Source organism: Engystomops pustulosus, chromosome 4, assembly GCF_040894005.1.
Source record: "Engystomops pustulosus chromosome 4, aEngPut4.maternal, whole genome shotgun sequence".
In the NCBI taxonomy this organism is placed as follows: Eukaryota; Metazoa; Chordata; class Amphibia; order Anura; family Leptodactylidae; genus Engystomops; species Engystomops pustulosus.
The window spans coordinates 54,969,109-54,995,397 of NC_092414.1; the positions used below are offsets into that span (position 1 = coordinate 54,969,109).

Here is a 26,289-nt window from a genome sequence, read left to right on the forward strand (position 1 = left end):
ATACACTGTAGAATAGTTTAACAAATGGCTACAAAGCTATCGTCCAGTCCGTCAAACAATTTTATATTTGAAGCTGGGCAGAGAGCAAGTGAATGCCTTAAAGGAAACTAAAATAGGATTCTTAAATGACTCTTCTAAGAAATGAATTGATTCATTCCCTTGTAATATAAAAAAAAGGTTAGAAGTTTCATTTTAGAAGTCTGTTAAGTTAAAAGAGACAAATGCTTCATTTATATTGTCACTTTACTACAGTTATATTTACCGTAAGTAATATAAACATGATGAAGATATATCTCTGTAAAGTGGTTGTCTCAAGTATTTTAGTGACCCCCTATCCACAGAATAGGAGATTACCAATGATCATTAGATCAGGACCCCCAGCATTGCAGAGAATAAGGATTCCATTCTCACTGATGGAGCAAATGCTCGTTCTGCTGTTTTACCCGTAAGTGAGAATGAGTCCCCATTCCCTGGATAGCTGGAGTTATCATTCTCATGATCAATAGGGGATCCAGCAATCCTCACCAATCAGCTAGTTATCCTCTAAACTTCTGTATAAGCAACAAAGTAGTAGAAAGGTCAATCACTCTTTGTTCTTGATAAAAAAAAAAAGACCTAGGCTTCATTTTGTATCTTCATGAAACAAATCAGCAGTACATAGCTCATTGGTATGCCCGTTATATCTGCTTGAAACATTTCATAGCAACATTGGGGACCCTGATGGTCAGAAACTAGTCAAACAGATGTACTGGGCATACAACTGAGCTACGTACTGGTGATTTGTTTTATCAAGATTGGAAATGTATCCTATATCTGGAACAAAGAGTGATAAAATTTCATACTAGTGTATCAATTTAAAAATAACCCTCCAAAAAGAATGTCAGATGTGTTTTGTTTTGGTGTTTTTAGATATTATTCTCATTTCCCAATTAACAATATGATCAAGATGAATAAAAATAATTTAGTACAAATAAAAAAATCAAAAAAAGTTTTCAAATGTCTAAAGAAAACTATTAGTCTTTCTCTTCTTTTCATTGTTACTAAGTGCTTCAGATTTAATCTTAAAGTACTAAAGATTGTTATTTATGAACAGTCTCATAGAATGTGCAATAAAGGTATTAAAAGAAATATACAATTGGCTATTGCTTTAGAGCGCAACATATTCTACTTACCTCAACCTTCTCCAGATACCCACAGCTGTCCTCTACAACTGAAGATGATGTTTCTGGTTAATATGTAATGTATAAAGCAGGTTACAGAATATGTTAAAGCGGTTGTCCACTTTCAGCAAATAATTGATATCGTTTATGTAAGGAAAAGTTATACAATTTTCCAATATACTTTCAATTCCCCATGGTTTGAGAGGTCTCTGCTTGCTGTCCTGCTATAGAAAGCTTCTATGTTTACTTCCACTGGATAGAAATCTGTCCATGGTCATGTGATGACAGGTAGGTGCATGGGCCGTTATATCACAGAGAGTAATCAGAGCCATGTGATATAACGGCTCCTGCCCCTGTGTGTCTATCACATGGATAGGGACACAGGGACAGATTTTTATCTATTGAAAGTAAACATAGAAGCTTTCTATAGAAGGACAGCGAGCAGAGCTCTAGAAAACAGGTATTGATACAGAAAGTATATTGGAAAATTGTATAACTTTTCCATTCACACACTATATAAATTATTTGCTGAAAGTGGATGAACCCTTTAACCATTCTAGACACATAGAAGTACAATAGACGCACCATAGGTAGTTTTTCCTGTAAGGGTGGGTATATTTTCAGAAATTATCGAAGAGGCGGCCAGTTCTACATAATGCACATAGTTTAGCAGAAAGATGTACTCTATTTTTCACTCTGAACTTTGATGAATACCAGAATTTTTCACTTTCTTTATAAAATGAATGGTGCCAGTAAACAGTGTCTCTCTATGATTATGTCCAAATATCTTTGTTATAATATATATATTTTTATATTTAGACAAATATGAAATTAAATGCAGAGAATGCATATCATAACATTTGATAAAACAGCATTATGTTAACTTAGGGGACAACTGGGAAAATCTATATTCTATTTGTCAACTTGTCGTCGGCACTGCAAAGGTAATTGTATACAATTTTTCTTAGACTTAACATGTCCCCGTTTCCAATCAAATGTATTACCATGTATATTGCCAACTGGATCCTGTCTGTATTGAAGGATGTGGTTCATAAAGTCTAGGACTGGGTATGGAGGATGAAGGAAATAAAAATAAATCAGGATTGACTATATATATATGTGCATACTGATACTTAGGGTGCATTCACATGGCCGTCCGTGGGGATGTATATGTGGCTGCAAATTTGCAGCCGAATATACCTCCCCATAGATGGAAATGGTGGCCCGGCAGCGGTATCTATGCCGTACACGGGGAGAAGAAAGAGCACGCTCTATCTTTCCCCGTGTTTGCGGCCGTGTGCCTCTTTTCTCTATGGAGGGGGGAGGAGTCACCTCTTCAGCGCACAGCGGTATGCTGACTCGGCTGGCATACCACTGTGTCAATGTACCCTTAGAATCAGGTGTATACCCGGAACTAAAACTGAAAGTTTATCCAAATACAAGTAAAGGAACATGGCAGCACTCCAAGACTTCTCAAAAACAAGTATATGTATATTCGAAAAAAGTTTTTTGTGTATGTGGGCACGCTCAAAAACGGTCTCGGAAGTGAATCACAATATTTCAATATTTAATACCACATTCAAAGTATAGATAAAAAGTATAGATAAAAACATTCACAATGGTCTTGATATAATAACAGATGGTTGAATTACTACATGTACTGGAATTTAATTATTACTCGATAGCTCTGACAAATTTGAAGTGTGTATACACTTATGTGTTTACTGTAAACTTATGTGTTTACTGTGGACTGGTGTGTTCACTGTGAACTGTAAACTTTTGTGTCCACTGTAAACTTATGTGTTTTACTGTAAACTTATATGTTCACTGTAAACTTGTGTGTCCACCGTAAACCTATGTGTCTACTGCAAACTTATGTGTTTACTGCAAACTTATGTGCCCACTGTAAACTTATTTGTTTACTGTAAACTTTTGTGTCTACTGTAAACTTTCGTGTTTACTGTAAACTTATATGTTTACTGTGGATATCAGATAAAACAACGTTACACAAAAATCAATTGAACTTGCATGTATGAAGAAATATTAAAATGTCCAAAAAGTAAAAGACAAAAAACAATAATCAATAATGAATGTCCAAAGTTGTGAGTCCTAAAAAATAAAAATAAAAAATAAAAAGTAAAAAGTAAAAGTCCAAAATCAAAAAGCGAAATTCAGCTTTGTATAGTAAATTGATATCCAGGAGGTTTTGCTATTTAAACAGGATGCAGGGCCCTACACCTGTAAAGACTCATATATATTTTCGCCTTTTTACGAGATTTAAAATAGAGGTATAGACACTCACGGTTGGTTGGCAACAATGGTTCTGATTGTCCTTAAAATTATGTTGCTGCTCTCGATGTGCCGGGGTGGAGAAAAAAAAAAACAATCCAGATATCCACATATATTGTGGTTAGCGGCCTTCCACATGTAATGGAGTCTGTGGACGCCGTTTGAAAGCGTGATCTCAAGGCGTTGCGGGATGTTAGTCCACACGCATCCGCTAGACTGAATGGATCCTCCTCCTCCTAATCCAGATCGAGCGACTGAACTGTGTCGCAAATAGTGTGACTGTACTGTGTCACAGATGGTGCCGTGCTACTCACTGGGTGCGGTCGTGCTCGTCAATGGATGTAGTCTTTCAAGTTGAGGCTCCAAGTGGTGCACTTTAGTTTAGTTACAAACTAAAGTGCACCACTTGGAGCCTCAACTTGAAAGACTACATCCATTGACGAGCACGACCGCACCCAGTGAGTAGCACGGCACCATCTGTGACACAGTACAGTCACACTATTTGCGACACAGTTCAGTCGGTCGATCTGGATTAGGAGGAGGAGGATCCATTCAGTCTAGCGGATGCGTGTGGACTAACATCCCGCAACGCCTTGAGATCACGCTTTCAAACGGCGTCCACAGACTCCATTACATGTGGAAGGCCGCTAACCACAATATATGTGGATATCTGGATTGTTTTTTTCTCCACCCCGGCACATCGAGAGCAGCAACATAATTTTAAGGACAATCAGAACCATTGTTGCCAACCAACCGTGAGTGTCTATACCTCTATTTTAAATCTCGTAAAAAGGCGAAAATATATATGAGTCTTTACAGGTGTAGGGCCCTGCATCCTGTTTAAATAGCAAAACCTCCTGGATATCAATTTACTATACAAAGCTGAATTTCGCTTTTTGATTTTGGACTTTTACTTTTTACTTTTTATTTTTTATTTTTATTTTTTAGGACTCACAACTTTGGACATTCATTATTGATTATTGTTTTTTGTCTTTTACTTTTTGGACATTTTAATATTTCTTCATACATGCAAGTTCAATTGATTTTTGTGTAACGTTGTTTTATCTGATATCCACAGTAAACATATAAGTTTACAGTAAACACGAAAGTTTACAGTAGACACAAAAGTTTACAGTAAACAAATAAGTTTACAGTGGGCACATAAGTTTGCAGTAAACACATAAGTTTGCAGTAGACACATAGGTTTACGGTGGACACACAAGTTTACAGTGAACATATAAGTTTACAGTAAAACACATAAGTTTACAGTGGACACAAAAGTTTACAGTTCACAGTGAACACACCAGTCCACAGTAAACACATAAGTTTACAGTAAACACATAAGTGTATACACACTTCAAATTTGTCAGAGCTATCGAGTAATAATTAAATTCCAGTACATGTAGTAATTCAACCATCTGTTATTATATCAAGACCATTGTGAATGTTTTTATCTATACTTTTTATCTATACTTTGAATGTGGTATTAAATATTGAAATATTGTGATTCACTTCCGAGACCGTTTTTGAGCGTGCCCACATACACAAAAAACTTTTTTCGAATTTTCTTATTGGGGCCCTTTTTGGTGTTAAGACCCTTTGTGGCTGCACCCAAGGCGGTGTGACAGAGATCAATAAGTGCCACTAAACCCACTGTATTAGAAGTATATGTATATAGTTTCAATTTTCTTTGTATTTGACATCAATCAACGATAGACAGAATAAAGATACAGAGCCCAGGCAAAACCTACAAAGCAAACAAGTTAACAAGTGTTTGATAAATATTTATCAGTGGACACCGATGCCAAATTTGCAAGTAGGGGACCGCCTGTATATCCACAAAGTTTAACTTTACTGAACAGCAAAGTTTTTGGGATTGGAGATCTGCTTTTAGGATAAATCTCTAGCGACCGGGCATTTTAACTGAATTTTCATATGCGCCGATTTTAGGGCCATAACTTTTTATTTTTGCATGCTACCTTAAATATTTTTGCACTGTTTTATCGGGACTCATAGAGCTAGTTAAAAAGGTAATAAAAGTTTAAACATTTTTTATTTGGGGTTAAAAAAAAAGCTTTTTTTTAATCTATAGTACTTTAAATTTTCAAATTAATTCATAATGAACATTAATAATGAATTCCCTATTTTGTCTCAGTTGTTTTGATGCATAATATGTATACTCTTGGGCAAATGGGGAGACTATGGTGATGCTTTTTGTAGTTTAGTGGGGTATATTTTTAACCCCTGTTTAACCCCTTTAGACCCAGCGGTCACGTGAGCGCTAAGTTTATGGAGCTGGCGGCAGTGCGATGCTGTGAGGAGCGGAGAAGGGAAAAGCGGTAACGAAGCGCATCTCCCATCTCCTTATTGTCTATGGGTGTCTCTAACATGAGGAAACCAGGTCCTGCTCCCGCGGCTAGCACGGGAGCAGTAGAAAACTGCAGCTATGTCTAAAGACATCACTGCACACTCGGGACCTGTGCCCACTGAAGTTGAAAGTCAGCGGGCAGTCCCAGAGGAGTTAAGGCGCCAGTATAGTAGAATGATCACTGTCACTCAATGGGAGGAAATTATCATTGGGTTTTCTTTTATCTATGTTTGGCATTGTTTTGGAGCAGTTGATGGTACAAAATGTTGTTTTGCGACTTTCCATTGCGCCAAATGGACATAGGACAGTACAAAGTCACTTTAAAATAGACCCTGCTTGCTCCAAATATAGTATTTGCTTAGACTAGTTTTCACAATACTGAACTAAATTCAGACTCCAGATACCAAATTCATCAAGATCAATTGCTCCGTAGAGGGACATGTTTACCAAAAAAACAACATTTGTGACAAACCCCAAAACAAAATAACTATGGGGGACACATATCATTATTTCTGGTAGTCAAATTGTCTCATTTTTGTGACTTTTGTTGTATTTGCAACTTTTTCACGACTTTTCACTTGTCGTTTTTCAAGTACGCTCGGCCTGCACCTTGTGCAGTTTAACTTATGTATCTTAGTTTCCCAGTTGTTTTCCCAACTTTTCACTTGTGTATCACTTTTTATGCTTATTTTTGCAACTTATTAGGCGCAAATCTGCACCTGGTCCGGGGCAGGTGCAAAGGAAGGATTTTTTTAATGGACCCAATTTTAACATGTAAATTGGAATTATTTCACATGCTTTAAATGTTTAAAATTTTGCACAGTAGCCAGTTTTTTTTGAAAATTCTGAAATTTTTGCCTTTACATTTTTTAAAATGTATTGGTTACTTCAAAGGCAGAGGTCACACGTAGGATTTTAATTGTGCTTTAATTGTGTTTTGAAACCTATTACTACAGCTGAGGAGAGGTGATTTGGCTTACATTACTTTTAACATTTGCGTTTACAAAACGCAATATAAACACAACATTAACGCATATTTTAACATCCTGTTTACTGTGTGTTTTGTAAATGCAAACGTTAATAGTATTGTAATTTGGCAAATCACCTATCTTCAGCTGTTGTCATAGGTTTCAAAATGCAATTAAAGCGCAATTAAAATGCTACGTGTGGCCGCACCCTTAACACCACGTATGACTGTAGCCTCATATGTCGTCATCTCCCTGTGGTGTGACTAGAGCACTTTAAAATGCAGGACAGTGCCTCAAATCCTAAAATTAACAGTAGTGTCCACTCCTGCATATAACCCTCTCATGTGGCTTTTGTCTGTGTGGATTTGAGATTTTGAGGCAAAATAAAAGTCTCAAAAAGAAGCCAATATTTGCGCCTGCCAGGATAGGAAAACCTGAACATGTATCACAAGTAAAAAGACTGGATCATACATAAGGCGCAAAAAAAGAGCTGCCAAATGTCTAAAAAATTCTCCACAGAGAGATAAAACTATGATACATGTGCCCCTATATCATGAGAAATACAACAACATACATCGATTCATTTGATGAATTCTGATAAAACAAAAATGGAATTGAACATAAACAACCAAGTCAAATACAAATTGTATTAAAGGGGTATTCCAGGAATCAGCATAATTCATATACAAATGGGTCATTAAAATATAAGCTAATATGTAATTAGTTATTTAAAATTTTTCTCCCCTTAGCAGAAAAACACTGTAGCAGAAACATACACTGTAATGAAGAATTAAAATGCTACTGGCCCTTTATTTAGTCCGTTAATTTCCTCCTAGCGGAGCAGACACAGGACAGAAGATGGCCGCTGGTCACAGGTCCACATCACATGTTCTGCACCTGCCTGGGCAGGTCATGTGATGACCATTATGTATGTCGGTTGGTTGCAGTGCATCCAGTTTGCCTAGTGTTGTGATGTGCAGGGATGGCAGTTACACACATCATTACTGTGGTAACAGAGCAGGACACTTTGTTACAGCATCACTGGGAGCAGAGCATAAGAGGAAGGAGAAGTTACTGAGAACTAAAGGATTATGGGTCTTGTAGTTTCCAGTGGCGGCCATCTTGGTGATAACACTGCATACTTGAGAGAGGCCATAAAATTTAGTAAATCATAAAATCAAGCTATTTAAGCTCCATTTTGTGACTAATGACGTTGAGTTTTCTTATATTCATTTATTTATATCATCATGGGTTTTTGTATCAGAAGCTCATATTCCCGGAATACCCCTTTAATAATTTCCCCCAATGAGTCATCAAAAATGATGTTTAACTGCCATTTGATGCAATCTCTTATAGGACAACAGGAGGTAGTTCTGGTTGTATACAGCAGATTAGTTGCAAACATATTTTTCTATACCTAGGTCTGTTTCTGTGAAAAATTCTGGGATTTTTTTTAAACCACTCCCCTCGATATGAATGTACGGTTTAGGTAGCTAAACCTTTGAAAATGTCTTGTGCTCTATACGTTTTGTTGTTTACATTGCCTAATAGTTGAATACGAGTGTGTGAAAAAAATTATGTTTTATCCAAAATGTTCTGTATTTTAGATTGAAATTGTATTTTTTACACAATATTTTATGATATAATAATAAATACTAATCATGCCAATAATGACAGCCAGGTTATTTGATGAACAACAAAAAAATTTGTAGTGTTTACCTTCAGAGTAGAGATCCAGATGGCATGGAGTTTTTGGATACCTGCTATTCGTGTGGTTTCCTAATTTTGTCACTCCACCACTCTCAGAATAACAGCATTTGGAGTTTGGACTTTCCTTCCCTGAAAAGAAATAATTTAAATCAGTGATTAAATTATGTTAGTTTCTTTCTCTTAATATCGCTGCATAAAAATATTTTATCAAGCTATCCCAATTCACAAACTAAATTCAGGAATTTTAAATGCACTCCTCCAAGGTAATCCTTTGTGGAGGTGGGCCGAAGGATTCAAATCTTCATAAAGTTTTAATCACTAGTCTGGTGGCAAAGTGAGTACCAGGCAGTCCCCGGGTTACATACAAGATAGGGTCTGAAGGTTTGTTCTTAAGTTGAATTTGTATGTAAGTCGGAACTGTATATTTTATCATTGTAATCCCAGCCAGAACATTTTTGGTCTCTGTGACAATTGGATTTTAAAAATGTTGGGTTGTCATAAGAATCAGGATTAATAATAAAGCTTCATTATAGACACCTGTGATAACTGTTACAGCTGATTATTGTAGCCTAAGACTAAAGCACAATAAATTATCAATATCCAGTGGTCCGTTTGTAACTAGGGGTCGTATGTCAGTCGATTGTCCTTAAGTAGGGGACCGCCTTTATAGGTAAGAGTTATCTGCTGTCTGTCTGCTCATCTCCAATTACCTCCGTCACTGGTGTACAATGCACTTATATACTATAAGGCTCCAGCCTCCATCCATTCTACACCAGGTCCTATCCGGTGTAGTATTCTGCTACAGCCTGGCACAATTAACAGCTGATGCAGAAAGTAGGTTAGTCTGGCCCACTTCCCGATCCTCACTGCCAAGCATTTACACCATTGAAAACCACCAAAACTGGCTTTCAAGCCATGATAAAATCCCCCCCAATGAACTTTACAGCATCTTCTCTTAGACCAAACAGTGTTCCACATAAAAGACACTCTTTGGACTATAACACACCACCTTACTTGGTTCTGGACTGTGTGATGGCTGGATTTCATGGACCAAACGCTTTCCTCTGGACAGGAATCCAAGCGTGGCCTGAGCATGGACCAGAATTGCATCTTTTCTTACACCTACATCACCCGCATGCCAAGAAGGGGCAGAGCACAGCTCATCACATTGCAAATAGCATGCACCAGGTTATACACTATTCACTGCCAGGAAAGACCAAGAGGTCACAGGCTATTAGTTTATCAGGTACATTATGCACCAGAGGGGAATATCACGATTGGCACACATTGCTTACAGCCACTCTACAGCCCACAGTGAGTTCTGATCACTTACTACACTGAAGGACAAGAAGGGTTCATTTAAGTCATGAGTACAAGCAGTGGGCAGAAGATTAACTGCTTTGCTATTTTTATAATAAACCTTTTTAGACCAAAAGAACAAAATGTCAGTTTTTAAAGAAAAATCCCCAAAAGAAAGTTTTTCTTGTTACATTTTTAGTGCTTCCACATAATGCACTTATGTATTACTCAGAGACTATTTTCTACCTGTACATTGATACATCCATCTATGAGAGATAATTAGTGATATATGATAGATAATTAAATGGATATAGTGGTATCAAATTACTTCTTCATAACCAGCCAATTAGACTCTCCTATATGTCATTTGTGGAAACAGGTGATGATACCCTTCACTGGCAATTAATTAAATTGTGGAACTTGACAAGGCATCAATGCCGTTTGTATTTTACCTATTGAATAGATTGCATCAGAGGACAAGATAATCCTACATCTCCACATCAGACATGTAACAAATTAACAACATATCAGCAATCAGCTCTCTAATTGTCACCTGAACCTACAAGTCATATTAACTTTAGTAACTGCCTGAACATTACTAATGAAATGTCAGGGACACTAGTTCATTGTTATAGGCAGTGAATATTACAGAACTTTAACCAGTTCATGACTGCCCGCCGCATATTCACTGCACATGTCGGGTCCCAGTGCATGGAGATGGCTCGCGGGCTGAGCCCTCTCCATAGCCGGTAAGTCTTTGCTGCACATTGCAGCAAAGATTCACCGGTAACACCTGCGATCGGTGCTAGCCGGCGGTGCCACCATCCTGTTGTCATAGGAGAGCGGTGATCCGTCGATCAGCTCTTCTGAAGACCCGAGGCTGTCTCGTTTTAACCCTTTCATTGCAATGTGTATCAGTATATGATAGGATCGATCAGACAACCTAGGGTTAAAGTACCCTGGGGTGGGGAGTCTGAAAAATAGTAAAGAAAAAAAACACTTTTTGGCCATTTTGAAAAATATAAAAAAATCTATAAAAAGTGATCAAAAGGTTGCACAGTCCTTAAAATTATATAATTGAAAATGACACCACCGACAGCTATGTACCATGAAGTATGAAAAAGTTATTAGTGCCAGAAGATGGCAAAATAAAAAAAAATTTGTACAGGTGGTTTTAATTTTTGTAATGCATGAAAACATTATAAAACCTACACAAATTTGGTATTCCCGTAATCGTACTGACTCAAAGAATAAAGTAAATATGTAATTTGGGGGGCACAGTGAAAGGCGTAAAAGCCAAACCCATAAGAAAATGGTGCAAATGCGTTTTTTCACCATTTTCACTGCATTTGTAATTTTTTTCCCCGCTTCCCAGTACACGCATGAAATATTCAATACAAACCATCACAAAGCTCTTTAAGCGTAAAAATAAAAAGTTATAGATTTTTGGAGGTGGGGAGACAGTAACTTCAAGAGATATGCACCCCCAAAAAAGTGTACAACTCAATGTACAACAGAGTAACTGTTCCACTAAAGGGAACTTGTAACCACCTGTTTCATAAAAAAAGGTTTTGACAGGTTCCCATAAAGCCCATTGCTAAGCAGCAAGTGATACGAAAACTCTGTAGGGCTATTAGTAAATGACACAAAAGTATACCACAAGACACAATAAAATTACGTGAGAGATCACAGCATGGTCCATGTTCCAGTCTGAAAAGATAGAAAGACTGTTGGGATATCCCAGTGTAACATATAAAAATGTCACACAAACAGGACACTGTATACGTGGGGATAGCCCCTCCAAAAGCCCCATTCCCGGGCTTTTGAAGTAAAATTGCTCCATTGACTTGTAGACTCCAGTATCAGGCAGTGGCTAACATTTTTATTTTTCTCTCTATTGGCTGAAATTTTTTGGCTCTTTTGGCGATTTGTCGTCTAAGGAAACATCTAACACATCCAATGGTTCCCTTATGGTTCTGATATACAATACTCACATATGACACCCATTGTATGAGTCACTTCTTATTAAGCCTAGTTGGGCTTGGGCAGCAGGGGCATTATTGCATAAATATTTAGGACAATTAGACAAAAATGATACCAAACAAAAGGAAAATGAGGGTAACGACTAATGACACAGCATTTGAAAAATATATTTAGAATTAATCATACATTATGAACATTAATGTATTTAAAATTTGCTGTTTGCCAATACAATTTGACAGCGTTGTGGATAACTGGGTGAATGTGTTACCTGGAAACATTGCTATACATTTGTCATACTAGAAAGCACATGCAAACTACACATCTCTTGTCTCTTCATGTTCCCGTGGGCTTAATTGTAACAGCTACACCTTCTAAAATATATTATTTTCTTTCTGGGAAAAAGCAGCTTGTGATAGCTGAATGATGATAATGTGGGAAGCCGGGATGTCGGGTGTGATATGCCTATATCGTGGCTTATCTGCTTATTGTACTGATATGCAGAAATTATTCTTTCAACAGAATATCAAGCACTAATCATTCAGTGAACCGCAGCAACATGTTTGCTGACACCAGTAATTGTCTGTCTGTATGATAATGCTGCCTTTAGGGAGATGGAAATAACATATAAGTGATGGCAACATGGCTGAACCGAAACTTTCAAGAGACTTCCAAAAAGTCATATTCTGTGCTTAAAATCAGTCTGCAGTGTTTATTAAGATTTCTGTGTATCCAATCTACTTAGTGTAGTAAGTCAGAAGGTTATAGACTACATTGTGATCACTTGAAATATTATAAGGGAATTTATTCATGTGTAAGATTTTCCTGACACATGAAAGTATTATACGCAGTAACAAAGGATCTAAGCCTTCTATTTGAATTCTATTAAATATGTGCAGTTTGATGTCCTGTGAATCTGCACAGAAAAACATTCATATTTAACCCCTTAAGCCACCATGACATTGGGGAACATCATGGTGAGTTCCTACAAGGGCCACCATGACGTTTCCCTACGTCATGTGGATTGCACAGGCACAGAAGCAGAGCCTGTGTGATCCGTGCAGGAGGCCACTTGTATAAGACAGCCGATAGTTGCGATCCTGGCTGTTTAACCCTTTAGGGGCTGTGGTCAAACATGACTGCAGCACCTAAAAGGGTTACCCACTTCTCTCATCGATCGCCCCCTCCCCCACGCGCCGAGTATGGCGGAGCTGATCATCTCCATTTCTGATGAAGGCCCCCATGGCTGCCTTACCTGAGTGACTGCTGGGTCAGACCCAGCAGTGCAGCTGTCAGCCTATGCATTTGCATACAACAGTATGGCAGTGCAAGTTTAATTTTAAAAATTACAATAAAAGTACAACTCATACCGCCAAAAATAAGCCCTAAAACAGCTCAATCTACAAAATAATAAAAATATTACGCACCTTAGTATATGGTAATGCAAAAATCAAGGCATTTTTCTCTCCAAATGAGTTTTTATTTTGTAGAACAAATCAAACATAAAAATGCTATATAAATGGGATGTTACCATAACCATATGGACCCATAGAACATAAGTGGCATGTTAGCTATGTTGTTTGGTGCATAAAACAAAAAAACTCATAAAAATCAATTACTGAAAAAAAAATTTTGTGACCCCCCAGCCCAAAAAAAGCCAATAAAGGTTAAACAACAGACAGTCGGTGACGTCAGATGGTTGTCTTCAAAACTCAAACACTCAAAACTCTTTACTTGCACAGCCGCAGTAATAACCTGCCGGCTCTGCAAGGTAAGACATCTCGCACATGCGCCAGTTTTTCAGTCAGCTGGCTGATGTCACCGACTGTCTGTGAGAAGCAAGAGAGAACAAGGGTGAACGTAGGAGGAGGCATGAATATTTTAGGAGACGGCTAGGCTATGAGGTTCTCTCAGGTGACATGAGCACTGGAATAGAGACCTCCTGGAATGAATGAAAAACCCTGCCATCCACCCCTAGAGGTGATGAGCCTGCACGTAAGATGTCCGTTAATGCTGCAGTGTGAGGTTTAGTGTTTTTTTTTCCTTTATTGTGGCTTATTTTTCTCTAACAGGATACATGTATTAGCTTTGATTTCAATTGGAATACAGGTATACAGGCTAATTGCAGAGCTGAAAGGCATATGCTCAGACCCAGCAGTTACCCCAGCTATTTAGTGCCCTACAATCTCTTAACAGTCAGGGCCAGAGCAAGAAGCATCATGGCTGCTTTTTGCAAAGCCACCATTGAGTGTGTACAGCGATGTCTTTTTTGTCTTACTGGTCACATCTGAATGAACTACCTTCTATTATTATTCAATAACCTCCCATAACCTCCCACAGCAGAAAGAGGACTGCCCCCATAATTGTGTACAGAAAGTAGAATAAACCCTTCAATCAGTTATTAACAGCTTAGAGGTTGGGATATGTTACACTATCTGGTTTAAAAGATAAAATACAAGTCTGACTCCAACAAGTATTCTTCAATACTGATGACAAACAAACGCAAGATTTAGCTATTTTACTGCATGGATAATGTAATTTTGATTATAATGAATGACTTGTCAAATGTTGCTTGAATAATAACATTATTAATCAAGTTATTGCCTATTACCATAGTATAAGCTTAGTAGACAGCACCCTATTTATGTTAACACTGCTGAATAAAAATATTGAAAACAAGAAATATATTATCTTAAATAGGTTTAAATGCACATATATTTCAGCTATGTCAAAGATACAGCACATCTCCGGTGACCTTACTAGCCTTATTGCATTCCAGAAAGAGCTTGCATGGCTCTGTATACATAAGCATATGCCCATCTCCATTTTTACACAATAAGGAAGATGAGACAAGGCTTGTTTGTGAAACTAATTTGTTTTTAATTCCATCTGGGAGAATAACAAATAGTAGTTGTCAACATGAACTATTATATGGATTGAGAGCTTGAGGCTATTTGTACGAGCGTGCAGAATAGCAGTAGCCATTTATGGAAACTATGGCACAGTAGCATCACATGACACCACAGAAGCTCAAGAAGGGTAATTGGAATCGTTTTGGTAAAATTACATTGTAATAAGCTTTTGACTGACATGTGTCAAGTTCTCATCAAGGTAATTTGAGCAAGAGCCAAAATTAAGTGTAATGAGGAAACCTTTTGTAGAGTCATCAGTTTCATTAGCAATGGTGGGGAAAGGAGAATTAGCATTGACCAGCCAGATAATGAAAACTAGGAAAGTTTTTCCTCTCTTCGTAATAGATGATTGATGAACATTAATGACCATTAAGTTTCTATTTATTATGGTAACTTGAATAAAGAAATTGGCTGCAAATGATTTCCCAGAAAATTAAGCAATCAAGGAGCTATTAAGGAGGGATTTATTGTATGAAATATAAAATGACAATTTCCCCAATGAATCCTCGGAGTAATCTATGTCTTTTGCCACGGTGGCCTGTCTAAGTAATCTCAAATGACATAAGATGCAATCCCTTCCATTGTTTTTCCAAGTAAATGATAGATGTGAAGCTTAACTAATTCAGGGTGCAAGCATAATAATGACTATAATGTACTAGAACAAAAAGTAACCAATCCAATATTGTGTGAAGTGTCTTAGAGCCTTGTATCAGAACTTCACAAAGACAATGAAGGTCTCTGAAGACTCTGAATAACATTTTTTTGAAAAATCATTTACTTTTTATCACTTAGACTGAATGCCTGGTTAGTAAATAAAGCAGATGGATCATAACAATTGCAGAATCAAGAAGAAAACAGACAGGAAAATGATGGGCAATTAAATTATTCCTGCCTTAAAATGTCCTCATATAATTATCATATTGTTCTGCTTTTGTCAATTGCCTGGGTCTAAGATAACAGTTTACCCCGTAGTCATGCACTAGGGCAGTGGTGGCACTCAGGACCAATACTGTGGGCATCCAGTGTGATCCAATACAGCCCAGGACATGCCATGATCAGAGCTATTTTTAAGAGACATTCTTGGCTGCCAGGACTACAGGAGGAGCGAGAAGGTGTGGATAGAGATGGTTTGTTATTGGAGCTCCTGCTCGGGGGACCCTGGTTCTCCCTCTTCAGGGGACCTGAATGGAAAGCTACAATCCAAAATTCTCCATCATCTTTCTAATGTATTGGTGAATGCAGGAGGCCAATAAAACCTATGCTATAGCAAGGAGCAATACGTTACTGCTTAAATTGTCATGTTGGCACTTTGCAACATATAAGTGGGTTTTGGTTGTAGCTTGGGCACTCTGTCTCAAAAACGTTCGCCATCACTGCACTAGGGTCACAAAATGTCTCATCACTTGCAGAAAATTGGTTAGATACCGTATTTACTGAAAAATATTTTTTTATCTTGAATTTCTATCCAATTAGAGAGCAATTCATAAAGTAACTTATTGATTTAGAGTTCTTTCTAGAGAATTTTAAAAAATCTATATTTTTTAAGATTAAATTCAAAATGTCCTTTTCTGTTCTATCCCATTTATTTAGGCAGGCCTATCACACTGGCTAACTGCATGCAACTTTAACTCTCTCTTTATTAACCAATTCTGGGTACTCCCCCTGTCTGTTTCCAGAAAATGGCAGGTACCAAGCTACAGGCTTCTCTACAGTCCCATTGACCATGGACTTTTTATATAAGACGGCGGCCTATGGCTGGTTCAAGCAGCAGGATTTTTATTTATTAAATTATTTTTATTCAATTCCCTTATAAAAATGGCTGAACCAATATACAAGTTTTTATACCTCGTGTCATCCCCTACTTCCTCATAGACTATAAGCTCCTGCAAGCGGCGCTCTCATACCTATTATTCCATATGACTGTTATTACTCTGTAATGTATTTTTAATTTGGATTTGTTTCCCATAATTGGTAAAGGGCTACGCAATTTGATGTCCCTTTATAAATTAAGATTATTATTATCCACAAAGAAAACTCACAAAATGGAGACAAGACCGTCCCTTCTAGATGCTTACGAGATGTGTCTCCAGTATTCCAGAGTAGCATATGAACAACTGTTTTAGGGGTTTTCTGACTAAGAATATTAATCATCTATCCCCACGCCGAATACCGTGACCACTAACCCACTACTAGATCAGAAGTCCCTTATTCTGCCTACGCAAACAGATGATTATGATAGGAGTCAGACACATCATACACAAGGACATTTCGAGAAGAAGAATCCGCCACTCTTAGGTATGGCCAGAGTTATTGAACGTAGGATACATGTAATGCTTCTATCTCTGCTGCAACCTAAACAAATCAAATAAAAAAACAGAAGCTGTATATCACACTTTTTCCATATACAGACAAAACACCATAATCTTAAAATCGTTTCTCCCCTTTTTAGAAAGGCTATAAGGCAAAATATTGAGGTGACATTCTGTATTGTTCTTGGCGACTTACATTATTTATCCATTGTGTCATTTCTACATGCAGATTGGCAGTGTCTATCAGCATCGAGTAACCTGTTATAACCCCTGTTTGTTCAGAGTAATCTTTTGGACATATGTTGAAAATTGCCAATTTGTCTGAAAAATGGAAGGACTGGGGGGAAGTGTCTTTTGCCTTTGTGAGCGAGAGCCTCAAGCGGCACGAAAGAAATCTCTGTATGTGCCTAGGCTGAAACACATTTGATCTCCACAATCAGATCTCATCAACAGAGATGCCGAAATCTAAAGCCAGAAATGCTTTTTTCTATTTGATAAGGAAAATGCTTACAGAATAGCAAAGCTTCTAGTTATGTTCTAATGGATCTCAGAAAACCTCTATTAGAGGATTGTAAACCAAAAACTTTGTCAAAAACAAGTGAATGCATCTCGAGTGTATCCAATACACAATGTACTACGCTATGAACCATTCTCAAGTAAGGGATGCTTGGGTGAGGCCTTTATTAAATGTATTAAACTTAATCTGAAAGATAGTTTCATCCACACTAACCACAATCATATTTATCTACTAGGCAGTAAGGGCTCCTTTAGGCAATTGTCTGGTCCCAGTAAGCAGCTAAAGCAGTGTTTTGTCTATTCTTGCCAGAACATTTTTAGAAGGACATAGTCCTTTTTTTTTGCCTTATTGTCCAGTAACAAAAAACCTTGGTTTACATACACAGAGGAAAATTAATCAAGTGATGGCAAATAAATAAAGAAATAAACCGATCTATGACATTGATGATACCAGTTAATAGACTACTACTAAGATCCACATAACAAGTAGTGCATGTTATCACATGTTATACCATTGCACAGTGGGAGCCACATACTGTATGGTGCTTTAAAACCTCCTGGAAGACTGAGAACAAATAGGATTTTTTCAAGTGCAACACATTTAGCAAAACTCCCTTGCAGCGATGAGGGCCATAAGCTTATCATTACTTGCATAGTGTGTTCATGTAATTGGTAAAATAAAGAAGAAAAAATTAAATAAAACTCTTTATTTGCTCTATATATTGTGTATATTTTGCAATACTGAAGTTAATATATAAAGAGAGCAGTTAGGTATTAAAATCTCTTGCATACCTTTAAATCTATACTTTCTAGTTGTCCACTTAAAGGGACCTATATCTTTAAATCCAGATTACCATAGACCACTCTATATCACTTTATTAAATAACCTCCTTGGTTAGAAATAAGCTCTAATTACACATCCACGTCTATGAACTTTACATCCTTTCCTATTGAGCGTCTCTATTTTCTCTTCCTCTCCTATGTCTTCCTGCTAATGAGTTTATAAATCTTACAGCTTTCGTACTTTTAGGAGCAGAACTAGGCATTATTTTTCTTGAGTTTGGTTTGAAATTACTATACCTGTATTTTTATATTTAATTTCAAAATCTTTCTTGATGCTGTTTTTTTAATAATATACAGTTTTGCGCAATATTAGTTTTTGCTGTGTCGTCATTTATCAGGAGTCAGCACAAGTTTAGCAGAAAACTCTCTCATTTAATGCTGCAAAGAAGTCTTTCATCGGGCAAGCTTTATTAAAACTATGAATATACTTGCCAGACTTAATGCTGGATATTTGCATTAAAGTGTCTGCCTGGTTGTTACCTTGGGGTGATTTAAGTTATGTTCTTGTGGAGGGTATAAAAAATGCATCAGAATCGTACAATCACATCCTCCTATTTACATTTTCCTAACATATAAAATAGGGAAATGCCTGTGGAAAAGGCATCAGGTTCTAGCACAATGCTGACCTTAATTCATTGAAATGCCACATGAAAAGTGCCAGAAGCAAAGACGGCACGTCCTGATAAGGTATTTATTTTTACAACTTTTCTTTTATCAAAGTTTTTGGGATAATTTCTTATGCAGCAAACATCACCTAAGGTAAAGGGCAAACATATTTTTTCCCTCTACGGTATAAATATAGCAATCTTATCAAGGATATCAAATAATACAGGGGTATTACATGGCACATGAAAACCTTCTTGCTTCCTTTATCTATAATAATGGTTTGGTTAGAAATTGACTTTTTGTGCTACATTAGAAAAAAGTCAGGAAAAGAAATATGATCTCTGAATCGATGTATAATTTCTGAATAATCCCTTTTATCTGACATAATGGGGCAATACTGTAGGTAGAATGTGATAATACAGAGAAGCATATTATGCATAATACACCCCCTCCCCACATTATGAGTGATGAAACCAGGTTAACGGAGCCCCATATCCTCAACTCTTCTGTTCTTCGTCTGCTCTTGTTCTTTTGCTTCACTCTATTTTTCTTTTTTGACACAATACTTTTGCTACTTCACAAACAGGTGAAGTGTTTATTATACTGCACAGTTTTCAAATCTCTGTAAAACACACAAGAAAGGTTGGGGTTGGGATCAGGATAGTTGTCCCCCCAAACGGAATAGATTTTTATAAACTGCCTTTAGAAAGCATTGCCCCAATCCCTACATTGTCACTCTACATGCCTGTAAACTTAAACTATCTGGACCTAAAACTGTATGTAAATGACCTGGTATGGGTCCAATGAGTCGATATCATATTCAGCAGTCCAGCTTATTCACGAGTGTCAGGCACAGCCACAACCCCCAGTGTTTGACTGATTGACAGCCTGTATAATGATGAGACACTCCTGGTGCTGGCTCCTCTAGGTTCATCCTGGCGCTGGAGGCCACTCCCTCTGCAGCATGTGTGTATGAGATACTCCTATACACATGACTGACAATCTGTATAATGATGTGACACACCTGGTGCTGGCTCCTCTAGATGCTTCCTGGCGCTGGAGGCAACCCCCTCTGCAGCCTGTGTGTGCATGTGATACTCCTATACACATGACTGACAGCCTGTATAATGATGTGACACTCATGGTGCTAGCTCCTCTATGCGATTCCTGGTGTTGGCGCCCCCTGCAGTCTGTGTGTGTATGGCCGTAAAAAAGTCCTCTTGGAGCAGATCATCACCCGTAAGGTACTAGGTGTCACTAATGTCTGTGTCATTGACTGACTACTAGTGTGTAGAAGGTAGGATCATCGGGTGGGGGGGCAGGATTTTAAATTTTTGCCTTCAGCAGAAAAAAGGCTGGAATCTGCCCTGATGTCAGGTACTTGTGTAACTGATGTCTGTGTCTGACACATGTGTATAGCAGAACGCAGCATGTCTGCATATAAAGCACAAGCAATGCTTTACTATACATTACACACGGACATGAGCAGGGGGAGGAGAGAGGAGCGATAACAGGGATGACATCACTTTCTCTATGTGCCCAAGTTTATTTACATAATAAAGAAAAAATGATTTTCGAATGTTTTATGTATGTATTACCTAGTTAAAGGCTGGGATGGATCCTTGTGAGCTGCTCCAACAGGTCGTGACAGAATTAGTTACAGAGACCTGTATGACAGGTGTCCTATAATGCTACCGCAAATAAACTTTTTATTTGAAAAAAAATAGCATGTTAAAAATTGCATTTCTGCAACTATTTATGTAGTTATTTCACTTTTCCTTAAAATTGTATTTACTGTATTGTTGAACTGTTACAGTATTTTTTCCTTTTTTAAAGCAGCCCACTGGTCATTGGCTGCTTTCATATAGTGATAGCTAAAATAATGAAATAATGCAATAAATTCTTGACATTTTATAGTAATTTACATTTAACAATCTATCACATCCGAAGCATAACAGCCCAACAAGAAACCTTTGTGGCACATCAGCCCTAAAGCTCTTTGTTTCATTAAGGCTGTCCCCATAATCTATTTATCTCCTTGAAATAATGTTCTTACAACCTTGATGTTCTCATAAGAGAGATGGCAGACATACTTAGACAATTTAGATAAGAAGACCAATTATATGCCATGGCACTGCTAGGAGTCTGGGGGAATGTAGGTCCTGAAGAATCACTTGAACTTACTTTGAGAAAACGAGTGAAAAAATATTCATCCAGATGGCGAGCTGTTGGATATATATCTGCATTACACATTAGCCTGCAAAGCTCGTGCTGTTTCCTTATGGCACCACTAACACACTGAGGTGTACTGTACTTTTTTTTGCTTTCTATTCACAAAATCGTGATGTAACACAAATTTTATTATCTGTAAAATAACAATTTCATCGTTTGAAATGTACAGTAATTGCGGCATATGAAGATTAATACTAGTCACATAACTACAGAATGTACAACTGAGAATTATTTCTACAATATAAGAAACAACTAAGGCTTAAATGGAACAAGATAGTTTTTACCTTGAGTATAATAAACCCCCCTATTTATTAATCTGGCCAAGCAGTTAGTCATAGGGAACATATTAAAGTTAGTCGACCGCTGCATTGTTTATATGCTTTCCAGACATACATTTCCTGCTTCTTACGGTCTGTCATTTTAAACAAAATTTAGTTTATAGCCTTTTAGAAATGTGACTCTACTATGGATGGGGCTGTGTCCGTGGTGCACTGTTCTTTTCCTATGATGCTCAGCTCTAACTTGCTGCTGAAGAAAATGGGGGCACCAACAGATGCACACATACCCTTGATTCACCAAGAAGGTAATTTGAATAAAGATGTAGGCTTTGAAACAAGATGGTTACATTTGGAAAGCTTTAAGGGGATAAGCTTTAAGGGGTTGTCTCAATTATCTAAGTTAACCACCTGAGGGCCCAACTGTTGAAAGTCCAACTGATGGAACCCACACTGATCACAAGAATGGTACCCACAGCTCTCCATAGAAGGGGCATCACATTCTCACTAGTGAGAGGAGTATCAGGATGAACATGTGACTTATTGCTTCTTTAATTTTCAAAGGTAACAGTTGGACATAGCTGTTAAAGTTGTAAACCAGTAGGAGAAGTTGGTCAAAAATCCCTGATCTTATATTATTTTGATGAGTGTTTTTGAAAAACATACAGTATGTGTTTGGTGTTTATTTATTGGGTATCATATGATTGTTTTCCCTAATTCCCCATACATTTTCCATTACTGTTAAACAAGAGGATCCAGTGTTGCTAAGCAATAATTTTGCAATTAACATAAATAATAATTAAACTGATTACAGTCCTGTGTAAAAGGCGCTTCAATCATCCCATAGGCAATTATGCAATATAGAATAGCCTATAAAGCTACAGGTAAAAAGCAATAAAGATATATCTACAGTGTTTAATGTAAGTCTTTCCAAGAAATGCCAGTTCACTGCTCTGTTTGTAGTTAGTCCGATGAGCGGAAGAAATCCGAGGCTCAAGGGATATGCATGCAGAGCAACGAAGAAGACTCCTAGAACTCTGGCTGACTTGATAGCAACCCAAACTTTATTGATAAAAAAGCATCACCTCATAGTCGACAAAGCTGATTTGCTGTATTGCACCTTGTTGACTATGATGTGATGCTGTTTTTATCAATAAAGTTTGGATTGCTATCAAGATTCGGAGAATGCTGGGATTTTCCTATTTTTGTTCTGAAAAAAGCTTTTGTGAAAGGTTTCCCATTATGGGCATGATATTGGAAATATTACTTCCAGCTATTAATAACAGCCTACAGGTAGCAGATGCATATTTCATTTTAAAGGGGTTTCCAATGCTCATGCCTTATGTATTGTTACTTGGGTAATCAACACTGAGAAATTGGGAAAAAATCATTCACTTGAATACACTGTCACTCAATTACAATAAATGGTATGTTTATCATATTGAATATATAAAAATCTTGACTGTAAAAAGCTTGATGTTGGCACTGAAATAAATATATACAATAGAGCCCTGGGGAAGACACAGAAATGCGGATTCAGTAGATAAGCCCACGCTATCATCAGCCAGGTTATAAAGTCTATCTTGGTAAGGCAAATTTTTCCCGTGCTACACTTGGCTTGTTCCATTTGAACAAGAACAGCTTTATGGTTTTTTGGTCTCTTTTCAGAGACAGCAGTACATCAGTGAATTCCTAGGTATTGCATTTCTGAACAACAGGCATTTGTACTTGAAACACGCATGAAAAATATATCTCGTGTCAGAAAACCATTCATCTGCAAAGAGATATAATACCAGTTTCTAAGACTGATCCTTGGATTTGTGCTAGAGAGAGGAAAACACTGAAGAGTGTATAAATCCTCTGCAAATCTCCTTTTCCTATTGCAGTAGAAGGTAAAGAATTACAATTCTACTTTCTTTGTTATTTCAGGAATACCGATGTTTGAAAAGTTTTATTTTGGACAAACGCTCTTCTCATAGTCATATTTGTTTACACAGCATAATGTCCGCGATCCAGAAATAAATTATTTATACACCAATGACAAGGGTGTATTTCTTTGCTGGATAGCGGAAAGAAGCTCTTTTCCTCAGAAATAAAGCACAACCTTCTATCAGGACAAATGCATTGTCTCTTGGAATTTTGATATTTGCAATGGCCTTGTTATTACGTTCAAACGTATTGAGCAGGACATGAATTTTTAAATGATGCAATGCAAAAATATGCCCTCAGCTACAAAATGCTCGACAGCCTCTATGATTAATACCCACACTGTATACATAATGGATGACAAATTCTCTGCAACTTTCCACACTTTTGCTTTGGAAAGCTGCAAAGGTTTGACTGTCTTAAATTTTTGTTATACCCAATGGCCTCATATAAATATTCCGTTCTGAGAAATAAGTGAGCATATATAAAAGTATAAATTATTTACTTTCCAAAATGTGGCTGATTTATTAACTTTAAGTTTTGCTTTGCATACTGCTCTATCAAAATTCACCGGAAAGAATGACTTCATGCGGTTGGCCAACACTTTTCAATGTTAACGCCAGTAACGCAAGTATCCTGAAGGTCACGTACAATACTCCAGAGTATTAACGATGATCACATCTTATTCAATTTTCTGAGAAAGCATTCTAGAACATTTTCTACACAATAACTTCTGTATATAGTAATGTGTCTGAAGAAATACGACATGTGCTGTATTGAAAGGCCGACCGAGTATCTTCAGATGAACTGAGAATCTTACTTTTAGTCCAGGAAGCTATATCTGATGTGTTCTGCAACAATTTTTAGCTATGAATCCAATTTCACTTGTAATCAGTTGTATATAAAGGACTACAATATTGATGACATATCTGTTAATAATTATTCTACCTTCACCAGAAGTTCCATTTATGGGCACTACACATTAACAGAGCATTTGGAGTTCTGATTAGTGTTGAGAAGACCCCAACTGCAAAGTTCAAGTTGGTACTGAACTTTGCAGGTTTGGACCAAACTTCCTTGGAAGTTCAGGGCCTGGTATGTCTTTGTCTCAACACCCTTCCCTTAACCAGCACCAGGCGTTAATTCTTTTAATGCTGCTGACAAAGTTGCCACAAACACTTAAATTGCTGCAGCCCCACAGCAGACCCTGCATGATTGTGGCGCAGGGCGCCTCCAATTTTGGGTGGGTCATTGCTTTCCAATTACATCATCGGAAGTGATGACCCCAATGATGATGATTTAATGGATGTGACCGTGTCTAATTAAATGCCGCTGACAAATTTACCAGTGGCATTTAAACACTTCACACCTGTGACAGCACCGAACAGGATGGGCCCAAAAAGGGTTGTTTAATTTTGGTTCAGCCAAATTTTGGTCAGCTCATCACTAGTTCTCATGTAATGCTACTCCATCATGCAGCTTATGGACATGGTACTGTGAGTGAGACAATCTGATAGTTATGATCTTTTATAAGTATATGTTATTAAAGTCACAAAATATCCCTTTTATAGCTCAACAGGGTCTATGGTCATGCCTTTTTTGTTAAATGTCAGCAAAGCTCTAAGCTGGACCTACATGAAAAGCTGCAACAAATTTGTGCTAAATGTAGAATGTATGAAATGTAAAAAATATTCAATGAATCATAACCCACTGTGTAGGCTGCCAGCCACACTAATGGCTCAAGGTCTATCATTTAAGTATTACTATTAAGAGCAAAATAATGGACCTCTGCTCCAATGTAAAGTAGGCTTTATTGTGCGGATTAATCACCCAAACCCTGCTATGAGACCCCTTTGTCAATTTTATACACAACATTCACAAAGTTTTAAAACAATTTAAAACTCTCCTCTAAATCTTTAAAAAGAAAACCCATTGGTATAAAGTTAGAGAATAACTAGTTCAGTGTATTAGTCAAATGAATACTCTCTTCCCCTAATTTAAATACCATAAATTACAAAGTAAGACAGGATACAGTATTGTGAAAATCATAACTTAGTGGATGGAGGACATCAGGCATATAAGTCAACCCTTTACAGGGCTAAAAGAATATGAGAACAATATATATGAGAACTCACCACCATCACCACCAAAAATTATACATATTTATTTCATTATTTTGTTTATCTTACTATTAAAATAAATATCTATATAACATTTTTCCTACACTAACCACCATTTTGGGGTAACTAGAATACACTCATAGGTTTCTATAAAAAAAAAAACATGTATAACACTTGAGAGTGAGTGGAATCTTCTTTTAAATTTGGCTATTGAATATAAATTTTTAGAAATTTTGCTAATGTTATGAAATGAAAACACTTTGAAATTGAAGTTACCTTCTAAAAGTAGTTTTCTTTTGCATTTCTAGCAACAAAGGTTATTGAGGGCTTGTTTTTTGTGGCTTGACCTTTAGGGTTCACTGCTTCTATTTTGGGCTAAGTGAAAAATTTTTATCACTTTATATTTTTTTTACACTTTTACCATTTTTGACACAATGGCCCATATTTATTAACATGCAATATAGGTTAGACCACCACTCCGTTCCTCGTTCTCATGGACGCAATGCAGTTTGTGCATAAAGAAATTCCCGGCAACACAAAGATATATAATTAAAAAAAAAAAGCGCTACAATAAGAAAACACGGTTTTTGGCTTTTATGTCAGACTTCTAACATAAATGTGGCGGTCGGTATGAATACACACTGGAACGCCTCTTTAAGTGCACAGTATTATGTTGCGGCATGCACAGTGCAAGCAGCTTGTGTGTGCATACATTTATGTGCAATATATTCCGCTGTAGATTGCTTAATAAACATGGGCCTATTAGTTGTATTGGC

General features: G+C 37.2%; 1 protein-coding gene across 18 annotated transcripts in view; it reads right to left on the reverse strand.

The window, feature by feature from the left end:
* TENM2 (teneurin transmembrane protein 2) overlaps positions 1-26,289 on the reverse strand; it is a 1,545,179-nt gene that overhangs the window by 530,889 nt on the left and 988,001 nt on the right. For all 18 annotated transcript variants that reach the window (XM_072145937.1, XM_072145941.1, XM_072145939.1 and 15 more), the window contains one exon: positions 8,505-8,624. In XM_072145937.1, coding sequence (XP_072002038.1) covers positions 8,505-8,624 — 120 coding nt within the window. The remainder of the gene's footprint in view (positions 1-8,504; positions 8,625-26,289) is intronic.